The 27,810-nt window shown below is 36.9% G+C and overlaps 1 protein-coding gene across 1 annotated transcript in view; it reads left to right on the forward strand.

Moving 5' to 3' along the window:
- The first annotated feature begins 581 nt into the window (after nt 1-581).
- The window catches only part of LOC145995193 (uncharacterized), a 59,541-nt gene continuing 32,312 nt past the window's right edge, over nt 582-27,810 (forward strand). Inside the window, exons 1-3 of the mRNA XM_083131749.1 lie at nt 582-670; nt 4,843-4,926; nt 9,199-9,289. Coding sequence (XP_082987875.1) covers nt 4,852-4,926; nt 9,199-9,289 — 166 coding nt within the window. The 5' untranslated portion in view covers nt 582-670; nt 4,843-4,851. The remainder of the gene's footprint in view (nt 671-4,842; nt 4,927-9,198; nt 9,290-27,810) is intronic.

Raw genomic sequence — 27,810 nt, forward strand, 5'->3', positions numbered from 1 at the left:
TATATGTAATGTGATATTTGAAAATGGTCAAGTGTTAGTGGGGGAAGTGATTCCAATAACTTAGTATCTACTTATTTAGTAGCCAAGGCCAGATTTGCAACCAGCATTGGAGCAGCTGCCGATGAATGATACGATGAAACTGATAAAGACACACCCATGTCCAGGCCGAGACTCAAACCCGTAACCTTTTGTGGCGAAATCGCGACTCGGCTCATACTGATTTAGTTGAGGCTTGAGTGGGAAGGGGGCTGGGCCTCCATTGAAGAAATATTACTTCGAAAAGAGGATGAATGATGAACATATGAATTGAGACAAAAACACAATGAATCCATACTTAGCAGCATGCACAGGCGATAAGGGCCACAACTTAGAAAACAATGAAGTATTTGCAGTATCGTAAAAAATATAACTAACAAAACTTGGAGTAAAAGTTATAACTGAAATTGCATAGACAAGGTGCCTGGACACCGAGCGGTTTCTAACGATGTATTTACGCAAACAGTCATTCGTAACGTAGCATGTCTAGTATCCCCTCAAGGTCCCTATTGAACGATTTGCACTATCGAATGGAGTTGCGCTGTTTGTGTCGCGACAACTCTCACTTGCTGAAAATGAATTTGTCGCCGTCTGATTTTATGTCTGGTTGACGTTTGCACGAAGAAGATATCAGGTTTGTAGAACTATTACCTGTATGGCATTTTGTCTGTATATTTTATTTGTTCATTCAGAAAATTTCAGATAAATCACAGATGGTCATTTGACAGAAAACTAAAACATAAACATAAAATAAGTCAAATATCTAATGGTTTGATATTATTTTGTAGCATTTGTTCTCACTGTAGTATAAAGGGTGGACTTTTAATTGATTGATTTGATTTATTTTGCTTCACTTTTCTGCCACTTTTTTGCTAATCGCGAAGATGAGGATGAGTAATGATAGGATGAAACTGATGAAGCGACACCCACAAGAAACGCCAAACTCAAGAGCCCTGGCATCGTAGCATTGCTATCCACTCCGCCACGAAAGTCGGGCGGGTGGCCTTTGGAGAACGCACTCGTGAGTCAACTGCACTTCCGCATAGTTCACCCTGGCAAATTCAATGTTGCAGGCCAACGAGGCTCTGGCGTCTGAACCAACAATCAGTGTAGCCCGTTGTGGGATTTTGTGTCTTGCCGTCCGTATGTATTAGGGATTGTCCCTATCGATTCCATCTTTAACCATTCATCTTCACCGTTACGATTAGTCAGAAGTGTCGACGAAAGGTGACGTAAAATAGCTAATTCAATCAAACATTTGTTCTGATGGATGACCGAAAGGCAGGCTCTGACAAGAGTATAAACACTTATTGAGAACCATTACATTGGATGGAAAGTCCGCAGAAGATTTTTTCCTGCTTTTTAATTTCCAGTTTAGGATTTTCTGAGTATTGGTTTTAAGTCCACTTTATGCACAGATAGCGTAATCTGGACTGGACCTATAGTTTAAAGTGGGATCCGAAGTACTGTGTAATGTGCCTCAACCTGGAATCGAACCGGGACCCCTTGATTACAAGGTGACTAAGTTACCACTACGCAATCGGGAGGCACTTTACGCTTTTCTGTATAAAAAAATGTTTGTGTTACGTGGTTTGCACATAGACACTCCAAAGGAGTGTGTTGCAGCGAATATTGCCATTGACAACTTTGTACAAACTGAAGCCATTTCATGGACTTCTGACGAGGAGTCTGTCAATTTAGAATGGACAAGGTTTCCTTTTTATTAGCAATGGAGAAACTCTGTACCGAAACATAGCTAAGGGATTGCGTAGTACTGTCGCTTGTAATCAAGAGATCCCGGATTCGATCCGCAGTAGAGACATGTAGTGTTTCGGATCCGGCTTTAAACTGCAGATTAAGTCTCAATTTGCCTACCTGTGTATAAAGTAGACTTAAAAACAAACTTCGAAACATCGAAATATAGCTAGGGAAAGAAGTGAATCCAGAATCGATTTTACAGAGCCGAGTGGGACACTTCATGAGAGCCGCTTTTCTCCCACTCTTGACTAATAGCGACGGTGAGGATGAATGATAAGGAAAACAATGTCTCCTTATCGTTCTTTGACTTCTTTTTGTCAGCATTCAGTCTTTCAAGGAATAGATTTGAATGAGGTTTGGGTGTTTCTGCGTGTACACATAAAAACAAAAGAACAGCCTCACTTATTATTAAAGGAAGCGATACTGAATTAGAAACACTGCAGCGTCAATATCGAAACTGTATGCAAGATTGAGGAGAGAGTTACACAGCTTTCAAGGTCGGTTGCCCTAGGTTGGTGTGGGGCCTGGGACATAACATGTATGCAGGACTTATCACAAAAACTTTTCAGAAATCTGAAAAAAAAAATCACATTTTTGTTCCTTAGTCTAAAGCACAAGTGTCCTTATATAATCACAGTATAAACTTATTACAATTAATTCACTGTATATATTATATATTATTATTAAGAGCAATAAGCAGAACATGAAGATTAAAAACAAAATATTATAGGAGGCTAATAAAAGTTTCTAAATTATTGTTTCTTTTCATTTCCGATGTGTACTAGTAACTGGTGCGTCCAATATCAAATTATTATTTTGCTTATCAAATCATATCCAGTAACATTGTCTGTCATAATTCTCTTTTTTTCTTCTTTTTTTTTACGATTCATTGAAAGTTGACGCTGCAGTGAATTTACATTGTTTCATATAAAATAATATTTTTACATCATGATTTCATTCTATTTGAACACGATTTTTATGTAGGCAGTACTTTGTTCAGAATTTGATTTAAGTAATTTAGGATATTTTCAAGTACGTCAAAACAATCCCTGAAGAAAGAAAGAATCAGAGTCGTTGCGTAACTGGAAGCACCAGAGTCCAATAAACTCGTAATAACCACATCACAATTATTTTTATCTGGCGCAAGGCTCCCTGAAGCCCAAGGGTTGCCCAGTCAGCGCTGCAATTTTGGCACCGACGTGTATTATAGCTAAATCAAACTTGCAACCTTGAGCCAGATGCACCTTGTCACAAAGGCTGCTACGTCAACAATGTATTTGCGGTGTTTTATAAATATTGTATTTTATAGTTGTTATAGCTGGTAATAGAATATGTAGCACTCACTTTCTTTTAAATGTGAAAGATAATTTTCTCCCTTGACATCCAACTAAGAGCCGTCCATATGCATCACTTTGGAGTTATGATATTTTAAATGTAAAAACTATTTGGTGTTACTCTTTAACCATTCACTTGACTGTACAAAAACTTACACATAATTATAATGATGGCACTGAGAACAGACGACGCAGAATATCGATGCTTTCAGGAATTAGTTTTTCTTCTATTTTTGGCTTGAGATTTTTGTTTTCAGTACAGAGGATGCACAGATAGCCTAATCTAGAACTAACTGGACCCAAGTTTAAAGTTGGACATGAACTAGTACTATGTGCTTCCACTGACTACCGAACCCTGAACCCCTTCATTTCAAAACAAGGACATTTTAACTAACGCCATCGGGCAGGCCCACTTAAAAGAATGATGCTGCAGAAGACGCTGAAGGTAAATAATTCACATGACTATACACCAGTGGCAGAGCATGGACATTTCGGAGGGGGGGACGCCGAGTCCGAAGGAGTCCGTCACATCATTTTTGCAGGTGTATCATAAAAGTCAAATAAAACTTACTTTTGTGTAGTTATTCCAATAACAAATTTTCTGCATGTAGGTTTAGTGTAGGTACATAGGTATGAAATGTTATTACACCAGTCTTTTCGTTTTAAATTATTCTACATTAACATGTTCCAATAACCCCATGTTCTAATTACCCTGGTCTCCCCTATTGCGCTACCAGACTTTTTGGTTTGAGTACATCGAGGGAAAAGTTCAGTAAACTCCTGTGATTAATCTTGTTTATTAAAGACCAGAATAACCAAGGTCATTGTTAGCAGGGACATGTTACAAATTATCCAAACTTTATGAAAATTTTCTTGACTGGGCAATAGCACTCTCCTGCATTTCCTCACTTCTAGTATTGCAGTGTACTGTGGATCAAGAGTCCTTCCTAAACCTGTTGTGAAGATAGTGGAAGTTGTGTTCAGATGACTTTCTTTATTAACATTTGTTTTGCAAAATGTATAATTGACCACCTGCCACATTGGGGGTGGGGGAAGAAGACCAAGAAAAAGACATGGTAGATGGAAACCATCTCTTATGGGTGGGAAGCAATATGGTCTTCACTCACCTATTTAAAAGTAACCGATCTTAGTAACTGAAGCTCTAACTTGTTGAGCCAACCTCCGGTAGCATGGTAGTATTCTACAATGCCAGGGATCCAAGGTTTGCATCCCAGCTTTGTTATGGGTATCCTTTGTGAGTGTCCCATCAGGAATCTCATCATATCATCACTCATCCTCATCTTCGCGATTAGCCAAAAGTGGTAAAATAAACCAAATCAATGAATTAATCAAAACCAACTTGTTAGAAATTTAGAAAACATCTTTCATGTAACTATTTATTCTTTGGATTGCTTTAATATGAAAACAGAAATTTCTGACCTGCTCTCTGCATTTTGCCCTTTGCTTTTTGAGATAATTCGTTATCTCCTTTAGATATTCTGATGGATTTCTACTTAACTGAAATCTATTGAATGCTGAATGAATTATGTCAACTTCCAGGGGAGGGATATTTCTCATAAAAAAGATGACACACTTTTTAGGAGGAAGTAAGATGCAACTTAGGTTATGATATGAAATTTAGAGGAACATTTGCAATCGAAATTTTAGGTTAAAATATCACATGATTCTCTCTACATTATGTATTTTATTTCAGTCATTCACAATGCCGTGTTTGAACCATTGCTGTTGCTGTTGCAGTTTGAGAAGTGGTGGAGTGACATTGGGATGGATTGATGCTGTAAGTTGTGTGAATAATATTGTTGCATTCAAATAATGTCCATGTTATCTTATATTGTAAATAAAGTTTAAGTTTAATTAGACTGTATATCGATTTGATATTAATATCTACTGCAACAATATGTAGATTTTCTACTTAATGATATACAGTTGTGTATACAGAAAGAAACATTTCATGAAATAGTCATAGTCATTGCTAACTCATAGTAATTCTTTTGTCACTTTTTAAGATGATACTAATTCAACAATAATAGCACCAGAATAATTATACTTATTTACTTATCCTCATTCTCTTCTACCAATTGGTGTCGAGATTTTACAGAGAGCTTGCAATCTGTCATGATCGTCAGCCAACTTCCTTCCTTCACTCCACGAGATGTTCCTCCTACTCAGAATATCCTTCATTCCCTCATTCCATGTCCTACGTGGTCTTCCTTTCGGTCTCTTTACATCCAATCCTCGCATTCTTGACTCCCATACCTGTTCAGGTATTCGAGGTTCAGGCATTCTGCTGAGTTGTGTTTGGACAACATCCTGATAAATTGGTTTTGTGGTTAATGTTATTCTGATTGTTTGCTTTCTGATTTTGTCCCTTCTGGTCTTTCTCACTGTTGTCCTCAAATATTTCATTTCTACTGTTTGTAAGTTTTGTTTTTGTTTTTCATTGATTATCCAGGATTCACTTCCATATATCATTGTTGGGACATAAGTTGATTTGTACACAATCATTTATGCCTTTTGGCTTATTTCCTTTTTCCCTAAAAAATCCTTTGTTTATGGCTTAATATAATCTGTTTGTATTCTTTATTCGAGTGTTTAATTCTTCATCTATTTCCATTACTATTGATTGTAACACCTAGATACTTGAAACTTTGTACTTGTTTTAGCTCTGAATCTTCAAGGCTTATTATGCAGGGTTTTTCTATTCTCCCTATCCGTAATACAGTTGTTTTATCTTCGTTTATTTTCATACATTTCTTTGACATATTACAATTTATTATTTCTAAATTTCTTTGTAGGTTTGCTTGTGAATTTGCAAACAGTACAATATCATCTGCATATAAAAGTTCAGATACAGTTACAGTTTTCAATTTCTAATTTCCTACCTTGAATTTTCTCATCTTTGTCTTTATTTGTTTCAGAACGTCATCCATCAGAATGATAAACAAGTATGGAGATAAAATATCACCTTGTCTTACTCCTGTTGTTGTTATGAATTCCTCTGATCTGTTATTGCCAGTTCTCATATAGTATCTGTTTGTTTTGTAGAAACTTTGTATTGCTTCTATTAATTCTTTGTTTACGCTGTTTTTCTTTAGTGTTTGCCATAGCTTTGGCCATGGCACCCTATCGATTATCGAAAGAATTTTCAAAGTCTATATAGCATAGGTATAATTCTCTATTGTATTCTATAACTTTCTCTGCCCTGTGGCCGAGCGGTTAGCACATCGCGCTGTGACGCCAAGGGTCCCGGGTTCGAATCCCGCTCGGGCTTGGTTGTTTGTGAATGTCCATTCATCAATTTCATCATTTCATCACTCATCCCCATCTTCACAAATTAGCCAAGAGGCACAAAACGCGAAGTAAAATAAACTAAATCAATCAATCAATCAATATAACTTTCTCTAATATTTGACTTATTGTAAATATGTGATCTTGAAGACCTCTACCTGGTCTGAATCCACTCTGTCTCTCCTCTAATTTATCCTCTATTTCTTGTCTTAGTCTATTTTCAAAAATTCTTGAATATACTTTGCCAGGCACACTGAGTAGTGAAATACCTCTGTGATTTTCACATCTGTTATCTCCTTTCTTATATATGGGTATTAGTATTGATACTTCCCAATCCTTCACTATCTTCTTTTCCTTCCACGCCACATTTACTATTCTGAGCAACAGACCTTCTCCTTCCTTTCCCATATACTTGATCATTTCTGGTGCAATGTGACACGGTCGTGCCAGGTTCAACCATAGGATATTAATAGCCATAAGAATATATTTATCTCAATACAAATTGAGAATGAGCAACATGAGACTGTATATTGGTATACGCATGATACCTCCCAGGGCACGGGAAAACATTAAGATTTGCAGTAAATAGAAACAAAAACACAGAACTTACGTTTTAACATATGAATTCAGAATCTATTTATCTTGATTATGCAATTTAAAAAGAACCAATGTTGTACATCATAACGAAACTCACAAATAAAAAATCACAGGAACAGCACAATCTTTCTCTCATGTACTTCCATTAATCTCCTCACTTCCAGCAACAAGATTCATATCTATCAGGCAGGATGGTGTACTTCAACAGTCTGTTCATATGTCCGTCCGGGAAGGACATGTCAAATGCCATCATGACAGCTGCCTTTCCTAGTTTCATTCTACCAATAGCTTTCTTTAACTCTTTCCATGTAATTACTTATTTTTCTACATCTAGGATATCTTGTTCTTCAGGCCTTCTCTCCTTCTCCTCCTCTTCATTTAGTACATTTCTTCTTTCATTTTTACATAAAATTTGTTTTGATGTAGTTTTTCCATCTTTTCATTATTTCTTCAGAATTTGTTAATATTTTCTTATAAATTTTAAAGGGCATGTTCTTCAGAACTTTGTAGAAAAGTTTCTGATTTTCTGTACGATTTTGCTCCATATTTCTTCCAAATTGCTCCCACATTTCTTTCTTTACCTCTTGAACCACTTTCTTCACTTTCTCTCTCTGCATTCTATATTCTTCAATTGCCTCCATAGTATCCAATGACAGATATTTCCTCCACTTTTCTTTCACCTCTGCTTCTATTTCTGGAGTCTACCAATTGTCAATGGCCATACCACACTGAATATACCGGTTCTCATTCAATCACCGAAGTCAAGCAGCATCGGGCCTGGTCAGTACTTGGATGGGTGAGAATAATTATTTATTTGCATTAATTCACAAGTATCAATGTGAAAGTGATCATTGATATTTTTGATCACTGATTGACCGATTTCATTCAAATGTAATATCAGGTTAGTAAGCTGACACATCTAATAGATATATGCATTTCAGCTTACTACTGTATTTGCTACATTTATTTTAGTCACAATAACTTGCCTCTAAACTATGCACTATATTGCAGAGATTTTATAGACATTTATAACTTGGATGAATGCATAAAATAGCACAGATTTAAATTTCTAAATTATCTCTCCGATGACATAGTGGTAACGTCATTGCTTTTTAATCAAGGGGTTCGATACCCCATGGAGGCACATAATGGCTCCAATCCCACTTTACATGCAGTTTCGATTAGCCTTTCTGTATATAAAGTGGACTAAAAAGTAAATTAAAACAAACATGTCTCCATCCCCAGAAATTAAAATACTCATTTAAACAATATATAAAACACTCTTGTACTATGCAAAATTATTATTATCAATATATCATATGTAAACCTACCTACTTGAAAGTTTAAGTTTCAATAATTAACATACAATGATCAATGTGCACATATTCGTGCACACGTTGTACGTACACATGTTGATGGGGTGGGAGGGATTGAGAGAGATAGAGAGAAAGAGGAGATGGATGTTATAAATATATGTGTGCATGAGATCTCTGATACACCTAAATCTAGTTGAGGAATGTTATTTTCATATCCAAATTCCATGTGAAAAATATCAGAATAATGTCCACATTAGGTTCAATTCTAATCCAAAACATATCTTTTTCTTATCCACAATCAAATAAAAACATCCAGATAACATCCTATTCACATGAACAAAGTAGAGTTGATGTCCAAAACATATGCAGAAATGATCCACATATCATTCCTGGATATTCTATATATGTGTATGTCCCCTGGATGGACATACGGATATCCAAGAGATATCAAATTGATATCTACTTGATATTCCTGTATATCTGTTGGATATCCAGAACTTCAGAATGAATGTTCAAATATATCCATTAGAGATGTCCTGGACATTTGAGAGCTGTATGGGAATGCATTTTATCACAATTCTAAATGCAGTTGTAAAACAAATTTTAAGTTACTACCAATTTAGCAAAAACATAACATTAAATTTAAACATTGTAATCAAAATGATGGTGGCTATTTCGCTGTTTTCTCCAATTCAGAAATATTAACTATAGTTTTCTCTATCAACTCCAATTGAAAATTAGTCAAATTCTCTAAGAGTATATTTTAGAAAATTTTAAAGAGAGCTTTATCAAGTAGCAAATTGTTAATGATATCTTAGGTTTATTATAATATATAGTACTTTTTTCAGGTCTTCGGTTTGATTTCTATAACAATCAGTAGCATCATGATTGCTGACCCAGGATTATTTGTGTACAATGATGATCCACAAATCAAAAATAGTTAGTACAAACTAATCAATAAAATAGTTTAAAAATTACACAAATTAGAATAAAAGTCTCTAAGTTGTTTTGATTTCTGATGCACAGGAAAACACAAATGCCCGTTTAAAGAATGTAGAAAAAGTCCTTGATTTAACCCAGTTTATTTCTGTTATTATTATTATAGGTATTATATTTTGTAAGCACTACTTACTTTTAGGTGGTTACTCTGAGTTTCAATATTTCACACAGAATAACCAATATGGTTAATATATTAAAAAAAACTATTAACAGTGGCAGAAATTGGGGGCAATTGCCCACACTTTTTACCACTTTTGCCCCTGCACTATGCTAAACCTTATGTACCAAGGAAAAATAAAACTGTCCTTGCCCCCCCACTTTTTGCCTCTTGCCCCCTCCCCCCTAGTTTTGGAACCCATTTGCCATCACTGACCATTAAAGTGAAAGTTAGTGCTGCCTTTCTTAAAAATTTGAATTATTTATCTTTCCTGCACAATTTGTATATTTTTTAGTTATTTTATTAATTTGTATTTTGTATAATTTGTTTACATTATTCTGTGAAAAAAGTAGGCAGTGAATATTATGTTGGTCATAATTTTATGAAGGATAAATTCACAGAGGGAAAAGGAAATGCATCTACTACATTTATTTTTTTAAGGGGTGGGGAGAACTAAGTTCTGTTCCCTACTCCGTGACTTTGATGTTTCTTCACAAATCTCTGCTTCTTGGATCTCTTCCCACATTTTTTGCACTAAGTCAGTTTCATCAGGAACATACTCTGGGTGGTTGTCACTATTGTAATCACTGAAGTCATGTTCCTCAACTTCCAAAATATCTTCTTCACTCTCTTCCTCTAGTTCTTCTTCACAACTCACCAGCAGTCCGTAGATTCTATCAATGCCAGTAGTCTCTTGCACATTTTCGGTACACGTAATACTAGCGGCACGCAATTCTTACTTGGACACACACAACACTATTACTAGAGCCACGTCAAGATTACATGAAAGATTTTTCTTGTTTTACTGGAACTACATAAAATTGATGTACGTACAGTGTACAACATAACAAACAAAATCAGACAATCAGTGGTTGCATCTTCTGTACCACAGTGCTGCTTTTCGACTGACAGACTGCTTGAGGCACAGCAAGGTGAAGAGGTGAGTAGGTGAGAGGTAGGGAAGGGAATTAAGGGCAAACCACACATACATTTTATGTACACTAGTGTTCTAGGATAAAAATGGTACTTCCTTTATACTTTTGCACTTCACTATTTTTGCTACAGTTCCGTGGTTTAGTTCCTTCTCTCAGGACAAATCTGGCACCCAGAGCCTAAGGAAGGCTCAAAATACACTAGTTTCCCCAAACAACCAGCACTTGGAGCAAAACAATCGCCTGCTCAATAGATCCTTTCTTGCTGACTGACTTGTGCAAGATTTCATGCTTTTTAGTGGGAAAGGAGAGTGCAAATATACAGGGTGTTCCAAAGTGAATATCGGGGTTTTAATTAAGTGTATATTCTATTACATATATAATACAGAAATGAAACATACCTTAAAAGGAAGGGTAACTCAAACAGTTTTTTGTCACAAGTTACAAGTGTTCAATGTGGGATCCCCTTGTGACACGGTACACATCTAGTCTGTAGGCAATTTCCATTTCATCATTTCATTTCATGCCTCATTTCATCTTAGTGGATGAGCGAATATGCATAATGTGCATATTTGGGGGTCTGAAAATCCACACCAAACAGTGCAGCACACGAGGGATTCTCCAAAAGTGAATGTCTTTTGTGCTCTATCCAAAGAACAAGTGTATGGACCTTTCTTCTTTGTGGAAAACACTATCACTGGTACTGCTTATTTGGACATTACCCTCAACTGGATCGTTAGCAAAAAAGGAACATCATCTGGCAACAAGACGGCACGGCGCGCCCCCTCACTTTCATCGTGAAGTACGGAATTGGTTGAATGCTGTTTTTCCCCAACAATGGATCGGTCATCATTGTGAGGATGACGTGGCTCTTCTGCAATGGCCCCCAAGATCTCCTGACCTCACCCCCTGTGATTTCTTTTTGTGGGGGTATGTAAAGGATAGTGTATACGTGCCACCGCTACCTGCCGACCTCCCTGAATTGCGATGCAGGATTGATGCAGCTGTGGAGTCTGTTACATCAGACATGCTAGCTTCAGTGTGGGAAGAAATTGCCTACAGACTAGGTGTGTGTCGTGTCACAAGGGGATCCCACATTGAACACTTTTAACTTGTGACAAAAAACTGTTTGAGTTACCCTTCCTTTTAAGGTATGTTTCATTTCTGTATTGTATATGTAATAGAATATACACTTAATTAAAACCCCGAAATTCATTTTGGAACACCCTGTATTGTCAAATGATACAGATACAGGGAAAATTAACAACAGAAAGTCAATTTATTTTGGGAAATGGGGGAGAGAGGCTGAATAAACTCCATTTGTCTAATTGTCATTCAATGGATTGGTACGTGAGGTACATGACTTGGTCAATGTTGATACATTCCTACAGTATAAGTCTGCCTCCCTGATAGTATAGTGATTAAAGCTATTGACTTGTAATCAAAGGCTTGGTTACCTGTAGAAATACATTTCACAGTTTGTGATCTCACTTTAAACTGGGATTGCTCCTCTGACCACAAAACTATCCCCTGTGCATATCATGATGCCAAGATGGCACAGGAGAGGAAAAGGGGGGGGTAGAAGTAAGGCTCCATACATTTTTTATCTTGGCCATAGTCTATGCGAAGTGATCAGGGGTGGAGAAAGGGGGTGCGAAGGGGATGCACCCCTAACTTTCTTCTGCACCCCCTTTTCAAAACCTATGTTGAAAACATTAACTCTTACAGTGTCATATGTCGTAGTCACATTGAGTGCCCAAATGTTAGGTATTGTAGTGAGACCACTGTTATTGTATTCAACAGCCAAGCATTAAAAGAGAAGCCGCATATATTTTCCTGCACTGTAGGATGTCTCTATAAAGATTAGAGGCCGTTGTATTTTCTTTCGTCAGTATTGTTGTTAAGAATTGTTTCTTCTTTTGTTTTGAGTGTTCTGTTTGTGTTTTTCGATATTTGCCTATAGCCAGAGACCTGCACAAGACACGGAGAAAACCCGTCTGTGAGGAGGAGCGCCTACAATAATATGCAACATGCACGTCAAGCCCAGGTGTTCGACATCACACAAGCGAGCTTCAAGTCACAGCTGTGCACAGGTCTCGATGCCTGCCAGGCTTTTTCTTTCCCGGGTCCTAAGAAGACCCATGAGACTTGATGTAGTTCTTGTAGGTAGACACGAGGACTACTGTCAGTGTTGCCAATGTCCATTACATTCCATTACACTTACATTAATAAATATACAAATCGATGCTCTACCTGCTAATGTTTTACATATTACAACATATCTTTCTTTGACATTTATGTATTCAAAAGAAGAAAATACAAATACTTACTTATCACCTCCCCTGCCCCTCTTAACAGCTGGGTGGATAAAAATACAGATTTTTATTTATAATTTTTGATATCTTTTATTTAAATTGATCTTTTCTTTTATTTTTTAAAAACACGCTTAAAATTGCTTGCATGTTTTTTGGCACTGTACACATACACATATTTCTTATATAGAAATGATTTTTCTGATAAACGGCCCTGTAAAATATTTGAACAGTTTGATTAAAGCAATTAACAAATTACATCTAAATATGAATTTCTCTGTTTCTGGAACTGAACATAATGAACCTAATATGAACATGTTTGTTGAGTGTGTTAATGAACCTATTATAATTTCTGGATGTAATTTATAATTTTAACTTTAAAAAATATTTTTACAGTCTTTGTAGCCGAATTTTAGTGTTTATAATGATACTTATAGCCAAATATCAGCTGCCATATTTATTTACTGTTTAATGATAATGACACGATTTATGGTATAACATGATTAGTATTTTGTATAATATTCTATTTAAAAAATGTGCTATTCTTGCTTATAAAAATTATTGAATTTTAAATCAAGGGAAATTTAAGTGGTTTTTTTTTCAGATGACATATTACATTTACTTTCCTATGAGCTTCACCCCATCAGTACATATATTTTGTTTCCTCTATTTCCTTTCTTATAGCATAATAAACACCATTAAATGATTATGAGATTAATGTACTACTTTCACAAAAAGTGACTCTGACATCTACAAATTTCTTGTGTACATTATTCTGTAATTTTATTTAAAGTGATTTCAATAAGATTTTTTTAAAAATAGAATTCCCCAATTTAAAATTTGATTTAAATCGACCTGATTTAAATCAAACCACCTTGCTTAACAGAAAGCTGGCTTCTGGGCAGCGAATTACACTTTTACTTCATAACATCATTAGATCTTGCCCTTTCACGTTCAAAATTGAGATTACTGAGTCCGCTAAATTTGGGCTGAATCATACCATTTTACACTACCTTCCAGAAGTTTTCCCTAAGTTTCAAATTTGAGAAAGATAGTCCGTTTCTCATAGTTGTTACTTGAAGAGTAGGAAACAAACAGAAGGTGTTACAGGATACAGAGAACACTGGAAGCTAGTGTAGGGCTATCAAGGAGAAGAAACTTTGCCAAAGAACTTGATTTCAGATTTAAGCACATTCCTGAAATGTAGAACTTGATCAGGAAATTCGGAAGATAAATCAATTCGTGCCCGTTTCAGAGGGCAATAGCTGCATCTGAAGTTGTACAAAGGAAGGAAGAACTGCTAATATTATCCATGCCCTTCTTCAGTTCAAAACAACGGAAGCATTTAAATGCCCCATACCTTGCTCCATGGCAGTTTGAGGTGCTTTATCATTAACATATTCAAATTGGGTAGGCTATGCAAGGTCACGAGACACAAGAAAAGCCAAGACAAAATTAAATAATAGAATAAATGGATAAAAATGTCCAATCAATTTTTGCATTAATGTTTCACATGAGAAATGAGAATTATTTTGACTTTTCGGGACCCCTTAGGCTTAGAGCTCCAGCCTGCCTCTGATTTGATGTATTTATTCAAATTATGACATTAAACTAGAATATAAAGCCAGATAAAAACGAAAGATTTTTAGATTTATTGCCCACATAAATTAACCTTTTCTATTTTTCTCACTTCAATTTATTACGTTTTTCGTATCAACCTCATGGGACGTGAGGCCCAGGGTGGTCGCCCACTTCGCCCACCCCTTGCTATGCCAATGGTTATACAACCTCAATTTACCTGCGCCTAGCCGAAATTCAACTAATTCGGATATTGAATTGGCAAAAGTACGCCTTAGAGTAAATCTGTTTAATTGATTGATTCATTTATTTGGTCAATTTATGCATAATAAGGATAATCGGGACTGGACCTATAGTTTAAAGTGGGATCCAAACCACCATGTGCCTCCACTGGGTATCGAACCTGGGACCACTTGATTACAAGGCAACAACACTACCACTGCACCATAGGGGAGCACCCCCAAACAATGTCTAATGTAGATCAACCACCAGTCACACAAAGTTCCAAAATATTTACGATGGCACTTTTTGGGGAAATTGGTGGTTCGTACTCCTTTACAGGTGTCAGCAGTGGCGGCGATTAGGGGCAGGGCCAAGAGGGGGTAGTTGCCCCCACCACTTTTTTCACTTTTTTCACTTTTTCACCATGCTAACCTTATGTATCAAAGGAAATTGAACTGTCCTTACCCCTTCCCCTACACTTTTGCACCTTTGCCCCCTAGTTTTGGAACCCAATCGCCACCACTGGGTGTGAGTGATACAAATGTTTTCTACCAAGAATTAAATGTCTGCAATTTCAAATTGATAAACGTGATGAACATTTTAGTCCCGTCAAGTTGGCTGCACTCTTTGACAAAGGTGCAGTGTAGGTGTATCCAGTGTCAGGGTGGTGCAAGAGTGGTGCAAGGAAATTACATTCAACCAATTAGATGGAAAACAGTGTTCAAGTTCAGAATATTCAACAAATGCCTGTCTGCTGCTTTAAATGGTCATTTGATTAGTTAGCACGCAGACACCAAATACACTACTTGACTCAAAATCAACGAACTAGATGACTCGGTGTTGCACCGTGCAACCAACTAGATGCTTCAGTGCAAAGAGAGTCAAAGCGAGTCAAAAAGTGCAGCCAACTAGACGGGCCTTTAAGTGCTCCTTGACCAGTTTAGAATCTAAAAGTTGGCAACGGTGATGCGTGACTCATGTATCTGGAGACGGCGCAAAACCGGAATGAGCGTTCGCTGAAGATAAGCGAGCTTCGACTTGCAAGGCCTTCCAGGTACCAGTGGGCTTTCGATGCTTGACTGGTCAAAGCCTAGGTCTAGAGTTTTACTTGCCCGCTCGCCAGCCAGGTGGGCCTAGTAAGTGATTCTGCCCGATCTGCAGCTCTCTGCCTACAGCTCAGTGCATTCTTTTTTTGGCATTGTTGTTACACAGTTTTATTGTCTGCCTACTTGTTGTTCTTCTATTCTCCAAGTCGCACTGGAACAAAAATTTCAGGTGCTTTCAAGATACCATCAGACGGGTTCAGGAAATTATTTAACGCGAGTTGTATTATGACAGGTACTTTACCTGTTAGTTCATTCTGTGTGTTCCACTTAACATGTTTAGTAAAGTACCATTTCGGACTTTGTCAAGAAGCCCAAAGTTTGTGAAGAATTGTTACAGTTCGTTGATGGGGATTTTAACAAAGATGAACTTGCCATGCACTTCGAGTTTTGTTCTCACACCACAGCATCTGGGGCAGGCGGAAGATAACCAGTGGCGTTATCACAGGGGGCATTACCCCTTGCCCCCCAACCTTGGTCGGAAATCAATTCTACGGGGGGAAGACAAGGGGGCAAACATTGATGTAAAAAAAAGGAAAGCCAACAGAATCTAAGAGTAGCAGGACAAATTGATACTAACGATAGAATTAGTTTTCATGTATTTCTTTTTTCTTCTAGATGGCCAAGGGCACTTGCAGGGGGAGGGGGGACAGTACCATCCTCGATTTCAAATTTTATGCAAATAAAACTATAAACAATATTCTTAAATTTGTTTTCTTAATTTGTAAAAGTTCAGAGCTGAGCTAGGGAGCAGCGAACAATTTAAATTAAAATGTTATCAAAAAGAGAATGCGGCACCCTATTAAATTAATATTGATTGTTTTCAGTTTGCAATAATTTGGATTTAAAAATTTTCTTGCGAGTGAAGAGAGCAATATCATTCTTTTCTGTGATGCATTGTAAATTACCAGAGAGAGAAGTAGACCAACTATGTACTTCTGACTGTTACTGCTAAGCAGTTTTGTCTTAAAAGCATGAACAAATGCTTGGATGAAAAGGAGCATGCACATTTCAGAGATTAATATCATTTTTGCTATTGGTTTGTTATGAGGTGGATGAATTGATTATATAATGCATTTAAATAATATGTTATATATATTTATTAAAGAATCTTTGAATACGTACACAATTTAGTGTTAACATGTTGCATATGTATTTTCTTATTTTTTACGTCGCTCCATGTTGCATACATGCAAAACATATGTTGTACATGAAAGTTAAAAATGTCATATGTACAAAAAGAATTATATTCGTCTTGCATTTTCTAGTCTTTCAAAAATACAGTTTGTGTGCTTGTTTTCAATTATTAGCTAATGTGAAATTGAACATGTTGAAAAAATATTTCAAATCATTTGCCCAACACAAATGCTTTAGCACAGACTTCTCCCCTTTTTGCGTCATTTACGAGGATAATAAAGTATTATTATTACTGCTACTACTACTACTACTACTACTACTAATAATAATAATAATAATAATATATAATGTCATTATTATTATTATTATTGGCATGTTTATCCTGGTACTTGCCCTCCCAGACAAAAATTTGTGGTTGCACCTCTGCTAAAACATGCATGCGAATTTCATGCTTTTCTATTTTTCAGCATCACACCCCCTACATTTTATTCTGTGCCCCTCAGCACCCCCAGATGATTAATCCTGGCACCGCCACTGGATGTGATCAATACTATGCTTTAATCACTGTATGATAATCATCTGTTAGTTTTACTGTAAAATGTCATATCGAAACAGCACTTTGCACGCATAGCAAGAAGCATTTCTCTTTCATATTCATACACCAGTAAGAACATTTTGTCAGGCAGGCAAGTGCAAGAGAAGAGAGTGGATGCTCGAATGTTCCCACAGAAGCAGCTCTGGTGTGCATTGTGATCCTTGCAAAATGTTTTGTTATTTGTAGTGCTCCTCTTAGTAATAAAACATTAAAAAAACACAAACATTGGTCTTCCGTTGCCGCATAGTGTTGCAAATCAGCGAAAAAACATTATCAAGTGAATGTTAAAAGCCAATAGTGCAGCAATCATTCAGCAGACTTCCGTAGGGCCCAGATTAATATGTAACTTACACGTTTTTTTCTGTCAATATTTTTGGATCAAATTAGTGAAATCTTTGAGTTTCATACAGAAAAATTCGTACATATTTTTACATATTTCACTCTATAAGCACATATATTTACATATTTCTTGATATTTGCACATATACATGACAGAATGTGCAAGAAATGAGTATAGTAATGCCTCCACTGCTGCTCATGTTGGCAAGACCATTGCGAACTACTTTACTGGCATTCAACAGAAGGGTAAAACATCAAGTCAATTCCGAGGCCAGCATGGTAGTTTTGCAATAGAGGGGTGGACGAAGAAGAGGGAGAAACCTATGACGCCAAATTTCTCCACCTTCCCCCTCTCCTCTCCTCCTGCCACAGCCCTGCGTAGTGAAGTTTTGATGCATCCAATACTGAAAGAGGTCTCAACATCACTCTGTGTGGTGCTGCATTGCCACGCATTTCCCACTTTAGGAATGTTACATGTTTTGAAATTGCAGTTGCTGAGGAAGGTATTGTAAGCGGGCCAGTGACCAGATTTCATTGTTTGATAAATCCGTTCGTGGACATTATTGAACAGTACATTGTGTTTGTGAACTGAAATGTTTTGAAATTGCAGTTGGCGAGAAAGCTATTGTAACCAGACAATACCAGTGACCAGACTTCATTGTTTGATGATCTCGTTCGTGGACATTATTGAACAATATCATTGTGTTTGTGAACTGAGTAGTAAAATTACAGTGCAGTTCGATCAGAAAGATGCCGAAGGATAAAACCCCATTGTGTGTGAAACTAAAGCATCTTACGGAGGAATTCGAGCATTTCTCATAGATGGAAAATGCTTTATTGTCAGATTTGCGAGAAGAGTGTCGTGTGCTCAGCACTTTCAAGTATTGCAACACATATCCACGTCTCATCATCAGACTCGTGCTTCAAAGGCCAGACGTCAAAAGAAACTGTTACTATCTGAACCCCAAGCTCAGCAGCATCCAGAGCCTCAGAAATCTCAGTTTTCTAGTGATCTGTGTCATGTTATGGTTTGTGCCAATATCCCTATTTGGAAACTAAGCAACCCAAGGCTGCGTGATTGTCTTGTAAAATATACACATGAAACCGTTCCAGATGAATCAACAATCAGGAAAAATTATGTACCTGGTTTATATGAAGAAACAATGAACTCTATTCATTTCGAAATCGATGATGGCCCCATTTTGATGTCAATTGACGAGACAACTGATGTACAAGGAAGACATATTGGGAACGTTGTGATAGGATTGTTGAAGCAGAATGAAGTCGGTAAACCCATCTTGTTAACTTGTGAGTTGCTGCCCAAATGCAACCATCAAAGCATTGCAAAATTGTTCAACGATACTATGGGACTTTTGTGGCCGAATGGTATTAAACATAACAATGTCTTCCTCCTGGTTATTGATGCAGCAGCGTACATATGCAAAGCTGCAGTAGCTTTACAGGTTTTGTAACCAAAATTATTACATCTCACTTGTCTTGTGCATGCATTCCATCAGTTGGCAGAGCTGGTTCGATCTAAATTTAATTGTGTAGACTTATTGATTTCGAATACAAAGAAAGTGTTCCTGAAGGCTCCTAGCAGAGTTGGAAAATTCAAAGAACTATTTCCTGAACTGCCTCTTCCTCCTCAGCCGATTTTAACGAGGTGGGGAACTTGGATTGATGCCGTGTGCTACTATGTGAAGAATTTTAATTCCGTGAAACAGGTTGTCTGTCAGTTTGATCCTGAAGTTGCAGCTTCCATAGAAACAGCTCAACGAATGTTTGATGACAGAAAGCTGAAAAACGACATTGCCTACATTCAGTGCAATTTTTCACATTTGAGCATCGCCATTAAATCGTTAGAGACATCCTCTTCAACACTTTCTGACAGCCTTAAACTTGTTCATTCTACAGTCGCTTCCCTGGAAAGTGTTGGAGAAACTGTTGGGGATGCAGTGAAGAAAAAGTTGTGTTCCGTTTTGGAGAAGAATCAGGTTTACAATTAGAGCTGAGCCGATACCACTTTGAACCGATGCCGATACTCTTACCGATTCCCACCGATACCGATACCGATACTTGAAAATTGCAATAATTAAAATTTGTTCGAAATATTGATCAATCCTGGTGAGTAAATAGGTCTTCTCCAATTCGTGCATCAATTTAACAAGAAATTTGATTAATTCATACTATTATGTAATCACAAAATAGTTTTTCATGCCAAATTGATACAAAATAAATAGAAAGTGTGAATTTTGCATGATTTCCAGGAAATTGGACTCCACAAAGGTATGGCACAGCATTTTTGCGGACCTCTTACAAGACCAATAAGTCGGAGAAGTATTGGCTGGTATCAGAAGATTAATTCCAACCAATACTTTCCGATACTGATACCGAAACCACTGGTATTGGCCGATACCGATACATCGGCATCGGTATCGGATCAGCCTTAGTTACAATACAATCTGTGCTATTAACAGAGTGTTAACTGAAGGCAAAAGCTCTGATGCTTTGGATATTGAGTACACACCAGAAGATTTGTGCAAGTTTAAATATGCACCAATTACTTCGCGTGAAGTGGAGAGATCATTTAGTCAATTCAAAGCCCTGTTTTGCGATAACAGGAGAAGTTTCATGTTTGAAAATTTGAAACACATTTTTGTTTCTTACTGTTACAGGGGACATGTGTTGGAAAAGTAACAGTAATTCAAAAAGTGTATTCCTAATATTGTATTTCAGATGAGCTTCTTGTTCATTTTCCTGATTTGAGGAATTTGTTCCAAGAAAATAGGACATACATGCAGATAATGTGATATTTCTTATGTTACATACTTCTTACTTTTTGAATGGTTTAAGTACACATTTTCGAATTTTTAAATACATATATACAGTATGTACATATTTTTCAGTTTTTTAGTACATAATTATCAGGCATTTTCATCCAGCAGCATTGTCGTATTGACCACAAGCGACACCTGGAGAGCATCGCTTCACAGTACATAGTACAGCAACTGCATGAAACATTTCAGCAACTTGGTAACCCTGCAAAAAAAAGCATCAAGTAGCTCAGTTGCATGCCCGTTTGCACTTTTCCGCAACAGCTGACCCCTTTTCTCCTGGCATTTCCATCATCTGCTGCATAGATTCCTCGAAGATTTTCATGGATGCTATGAGTCTCACCTCTTTTTTCTAGCTTTGTAATTGTCTCTGGCAATGCACCATAATGTGCAAAAATAAACAACAGTTCATTCTTCAGTTCTGATTAGCACAGGAGTTATTTCACTTCACGAATTGAAGCCGCTTCATTTTCTGGAAGAGCATCTATCACCTCACTGATTTTTTCAAGGTTGTTAGCATAATAGCTATATAGCTGCTGATATCCAGGTTCCCCATCTGGTCAAGACTGGTTGCGGAGGTAAACTAAGCTCAGATGCAACTTCCTTAAATTTTCGGGTTGGAGAGGGAGATTTCAGAAATATCTTCTTTGTGTTCGAAATCAACCTGTCCACTTCAGAAGTCAATCATGCACAAGGAAATGTTAACCAAAAGGCAATATCCTAACTGAGCATGAAATACATTTTCCTCACACTTTCTCCTTCAGCAATGTTGAAACATGCATGAGTTTAATATTACTTAAATAAGGCGAAAATTAATCACATAATAAACGGAAGAAAAATAAATGCCAACAACGTTTTTTGGGAGAAAAATAATTTATATACACATTTTTTTTTAAAAAAATGGTCAAATCTCATTGAAAAGGGCAAAAAAGGCATTATAATTAAAAATAGGCAGTGGGGTCCCAAATAGGCAAAATAGGCAAAATGAAAAGGCTTCTAAAACATTCGAAACAACATAAGAAACGTATATCTGGAAAAAATTTATCAATATATGCAGTAGATGAAAAGAGGCATTTTGCCAAACTTCCGGGCTCTACATATAAGAATAAACATTACAAAGCTATCGGCGAAATCAATAAGACAGTTATACTGGAAGACTCATCTCCATCATCATCAGCACCTAGTGACGAAGAGACCGAGTTTTCGCCTCCAGCAATGAAAAAATTACGTTCAAGACCTAGATTAAAACCTCTTGATCAGACACTCACGTCTACTTGGGATCGAGAACAGCTTTCTATTCGACAAGCAAGTACTTCATTTATAGCAACTGCAAAGAGCCTTGGCCATGATGTTTCAAAAATTTCTGTATCTCCAGCTACCGTTTACCGAGCTCGGACGATCAATAGAAGTAAAATGGCAATGAAAATCGAAGTGTCACTCTTTGAAAATCCTCCTCATTTGGTCTTGCATTGGGATAGTAAACTGTTGCTCTCAGTTGCCCATGGGAGTGTCAAAACTTTGGAAGATAGAGTTGCAGTTCTAGTGACTGGCAAAGATTTTTTGCATTTTCTTGGCATACCTGTTGCCCTGAAAAGCACTGGTGAGCAGATGGCGTAAGTATTTATTCGGGAAGTGGACCGATTTGGGCTACGTGACAATATCATCGGTATGTGTTTTGATACTACAGCATCTAATACAGGACTGATACAAGGGGCATGTACCAGAATTGAAAGGGAATTTGGACGAACATTGTTGTGTTGGCTTGCCGTCATCACACCCATGAACTAATATTGAAAGGAGTGTTTGAGGAGTGTTGTGGCGTACCATCAAGTGGTCCTGACATCCAGATTTTTCAGAAGTTCCAAAGTCTGTGGGCTTCACTTGATAAGAAGTCATATAAGAGAATGCTGGATAAAGAAAGTCCCGTTCAAGGCTTTCTAGAAGAACAACGAGTGAAAATGGTTAACTACATCCAAAATGTCCTAAAAGACGGAAGTCATCCAAGAGAAGACTACAAAGAGTTATCACAACTCTCACTCCTGTACCTAGGAGGTTGGTCCCAAAACGACTTCAGTTTCAGGATCCCTGGGGCTCTGCATCGAGCAAGGTGGATGGCAAAGGCAATATATGCACTTAAAATTGTCCTCTTCACTAAACAGTTGAATATTCCTCAACGAGAATTGAAAGGAATGAAACTGGTTGCACATTTTGTCAGCCTCATATATGTTCGCGTTTGGCACTAGGCAATTGTAAGTCGATGGGCTCCAAAGAATGATTTGGATATGCTACAGCTTCTGAGCACTTACCCAAATGCAGACGTCAAAAAAAGTGCTCTCACAGTTGCTAAGAGACACCTTTGGTATCTGTCAGAAACAAACATAGGATTGGCTTTTTTGGACGAACGTATTACTCAGACTGATAAGGAAAATATGACTAAAAATTTAGAAACCAAACCTGCAAAGAAAAAGGAAATGAAACGATTAGAGGATAAAAACCTAGTTTTTAAAGGAAAAGACCTGAGCCATTTCGTTACTAATAAAACAAAGACGTTCTTTGAATTCTTTGGGATCCACGACGTGACAGAATACTGCAGTGATTCTCTAAGAAGCCATGTGAACGCTCTTAAGGTGGTCAATTATACCGCAGAAAGAGAAATTGCTCTGATAAAAAAGTTTAACGAATCGGTCAGGGACGAACAAGAAAAACAATTCTTGTTGAGGGTAGTCGGGCATCACAGAAAAGTCGTCACCAAGCGAACAAAAGAAGGGATTGCATCGTTCAAAGTTGATTAATATAACACAAGTTTTGCCTATCATACTACCTATTAATCTTAGTGTCTAGTTTTAATATTATTTTAAGTTTGTGATTTCTAGTTTTCCCAATAAAAGTAATTAACATTGAAAAATCGTATTTTTTGCCTACTTTTACAAAACTGATCAAAGTGTGCAACCTCTAAATATTATCCAATCTTCTTGAAATTTGGCATATATATCTTTTACAGCACTGAGACTCGGGGCGTAAGCAAAGTCTGCAAAAATTTTACATTTTATTTTTTGCCTTACAAAATGAAACAAAAGGTACATCGTCCCCAACATGCCCATTTTGTAAATTATCACACACTATTTACAAATGTAAAGATTAATGAAGACTTCATTGATGCAAATGAAGTGCAAAAATATCAATGTTTGTGTACTAATTGTCTCCAAACAGGGCATTTCTAAAACTTATGTAAGTCAAGTTTATGCAGAAAGTGCCAGAAAAACACAATACGTTACTGCTCATGGATCGCATGACAGAAGCGTCAGGAATGCCGCAAAAATCGGAAACTCGTTCTGATAACTCCGAGCCTTCTAATACAAATCGGTACAATCAGAATGAATTTTCATCACCACAAGCGTCATATTGCACATTAAAAAGAAAACCTCAGTCACAAGTTTTGCTAGCAACTGTGTTAGTTAAGCTGAAAGATCGAACAGGAAGATGGACAAGATGCAGAGTGTTATTAGACAGTGCATCTCAATCGAATTCATATGTACAGATATGGTTCAACAACTAGGGCTCGCGAAACAACAAAGGGTCATTCCAATAAGAGGAATAAATGGTGCCACATCAGAAACCAGATCAAACATTGAAGTATGTTTGGAATCCACAATAATCGATTATTCTACAACCATAGAATGTGCAGTATTGCCAACCATCACTAGAAATTTACAAACAGAAAAGGTTCCGTATGAAGAATGGAACATACCAAAAAATATCGCAATGGCAAATCCTATGTTTAAATTCCTTGCAAAATTCAAATATTGAAGCCAGAACGTATGACTCATCCTAAGAACTTTCCAGTACTTCAAGACACAATTGAGCTTCATTCTATCAGGATGCATCCCGTGATGTACATCGACACAGCTGTGACACATCGATTAATTCATGCTTCACAATGACAGATGACAATCTTAATAAGCAGTTACGATCATTTTGGGAATTAGAAGAATTAGGAACATTAATACCAACGAGAGAGAAAATGACATGCGAGCAGCGCTTGTAAAACACACCACTCATGACCATATAGGGAGTTTCATGGTACATTTACCATTCAAGGAGGCTAAAGAAACCGTAGGACAATCATACAATTTAGCTTCAATCAGGTTTCATCAACTGGAAGCAAAATTTCAGAATTATGTCAAGATTACGTTAAATTTATGCATGAATATGAAGAGCTTGGACAAATGAAACAAGTCGATGCAGATGGATGTAACACCTCACAATGAATCACTTATTACATGCCGCATCGTCCTGTCATAAAACCTAGCAGTACGTGTTGTATTCAACGCATCAGCCAAGACGGATAACGGAAAATCATTGAATGATGTTCTCATGATTGGACCCACCATTCAACCTGATATGATGTCCATAGTCTTAAGATTCAGATCACATCTAATCACTTTTACAGCAAATATCAAAAAAATGTATCGCCAGATAAAGATACATCAGGAAGAATCTTATGGAGACACCTGCCAAATGAAGCAATCAAAATATATGAATTACAGACTCTCACGTATTGGACAGCACCACCATCATTTTTAGCAAACCAGTGTATGCAACAGCTAGCACAAGAAGAAAGTTTTAATTATCCTCAAGCAACTAACATTTTAGCAGAGAGCTTATGTGTTAAAAATTTAACTAGTGGATCTCAAAACATACAACAAGCAACAAAATTGCCAGCCGAAGTCATAGAGTTACTAGCTAAAGGAGGCTTTGTATCATGCAAATGGTGTTGTGACAACACTAAGTAATTAAAATAAATACCACCAGAATACAGAAAAGATAACTTTCAAGTACAATTACAGTCACAAAAGGGGGTAAACACGCTAGAAATCTCTTGCAATCCTGTAGAAGACAAATCATTGTTAACAGTAAATGTACCTCTAGTTCCACAAGTGTCAGCATTTCCACAAAGCATCAAATAACAAGCGTAATTTCATCCATTTTCGATCCGTTGGAACTTAGTCATCAAAAATCATCCTTCAGCGTTTTTGGCAAAAGGAAGTTGAGTGGGATCAGCAACTGTCACCAGAATTAATTACTGAATGGTAGAAACTGCAAGTGGAACTTCCACTTATCAATGATATAAGAATGGAAAGATTTGAGGTACAAGAAGGTAGCATGACACACATACAAGTGCATGGATTATCAGATGCAAATATGGCATGCTTGTACGATTTGTTCCAGCAATCAGCAAGGTAAAGTTTCAGTCAAACTTCATTGTTTGAGTCACACGTAGCTCCAATAAAGAAAGTAACCTTACTTAGACTAGAACTTTGTGCAGCATTACTTTTATTCGAACTCATGCATAAGGCAATACCTCCATTGCATTTGCAAGTTGAAAGCATGCATTTATGGACAGATTCTCAAATTGTTCTGTCCTGGATATCAGCCCCACCTGCAAAATGGAAAAAAATCATAGAAAACAAGAGTTTCTACAATTCAGAATTTAACAGAAATCAATAATTGAAGACATGTACATTCAAACAATAATCCAGCTGATTTAATATCAAGAGGCAGCGATGCAAGCATCATAAAACAGTGTCCATTATGGTGGCAAGGACCCGCATGGTTGAAAGGTAATTCAGATTTGTGGCCTAATTCATAAATAAAACTAAAACTGAAGCTCCAGAAATGAGAAGAACATCGACATTATCATTATTCATACAGAGCAAAGAGACTCACATCACTGACAAATTTTCCAAATTGTCCAACGTATCATATTGCCAACAGTTTATCTAAAATCTCAGGAACTCTTATGAGAGACTGACTGGACATCTCAAATCCAATGAAGTGCAACGTGCATTACACACATACATAAAAATTGCACAACAAGCATTCTATCCTAAGGAAATTGAAGAACTCAACTCAAAACACGAACTATCAAATAAAAGTTATTTAAAAACCATAAATCCATTCTTAGACAGATATCAGATGCTTAGAGTTGGAGGACGTCTGGATAACAGTCAATTGTCATTATTTGACAGCAAGCATCAAATGATATTACCATCAAAAAGTAACCTCACAAAATTAATTGTTGAAGCAAAGCACAGGAGACTTCTGCATGCAGGACCACAGCTATTAGTAAGTTCTTTAAGAGACAAATATTGGATTCCATGTGGAAAGCAAGTAGTTAAGAAAATACTACATAAATGCAAAATCTGTTTTAAGCTAAAAAGCACAAGTTCCTCACAATTGATGTTAGAATTACCTGCAGCTAACTATCAAGACCATTTACCAATGTACTGTAGCTATAAATTATGCTGGTCCAAAACATGTCAAAACAGGAACCATAAAAAGCAAACCAGTTACCAAATGCTATGTCGCCATCCGTATTCATTAGTCTATCAACAAAAGCGATAGATTCAGAAGCTGTGAGCAATCTCATAGTGGAGGCTTTCATTGCTACCCTTCATGAAGAGGGAAAAGTAGTAACATATACAGTAACAATGGAACCAATTTTGTTGGTGCTAATAGAGAGTTACAAGAACTTTTACGACTCTTTCAATTAGAAGTATTTAATAAGAAATTACAGGACTACTCAGTACTAGAAAGTCTACAATAGCACTTTATGTCACCTGGATCACCACACTTTTCAGGACTCACTGAGGCAGCCGGCAAATCAATGAGGCATAATTTGGTAAGAATAGTATGCAAGTTGTCGATGAAATGACCACATTATGATGTCAGATAGAAGCGTGTTTAAATTCAAGGCCCATTTATACAATCTCGCAAGATCCAACATATCCAACCCACTTACACCTGGTCATTTCCTCATAGGTCATCCATTATCCTCATTACCCAAGCCAGACATCTCTGAAGTACCAGTCAACAGACTAACAAGATGGCAGAAAATTCAGCAGTTTCACCAACAATTGTGGCATCGTTGGTTGAGAAAATATTTACACACTACAACAGAGAACCAAGTGGACTTGTCAACAGAAGATTCAACCAGGTATCATTGTGATAATCAAAGAAGAAAGACTTTCTCCCCTGGTGTGTATCATGTATTGATTCAAAGAACTTATTTAATGAAATACTTGGGTTCGAACATTTTTATATTAATTCCATAACACATGTATAAAGAAATCAACAACCAGTAACTATAACAACAATAATATATATAGCTGTTTCAGCCCATGGCTTCATAACTTAAACTAATATATAACAATATTCCCCTTGGTTGCTAAATGAAACATTATAATAA

Source organism: Lepisma saccharinum, chromosome 11, assembly GCF_977018435.1.
Source record: "Lepisma saccharinum chromosome 11, izLepSacc3.1, whole genome shotgun sequence".
Lineage (NCBI taxonomy): Eukaryota > Metazoa > Arthropoda > Insecta > Zygentoma > Lepismatidae > Lepisma > Lepisma saccharinum.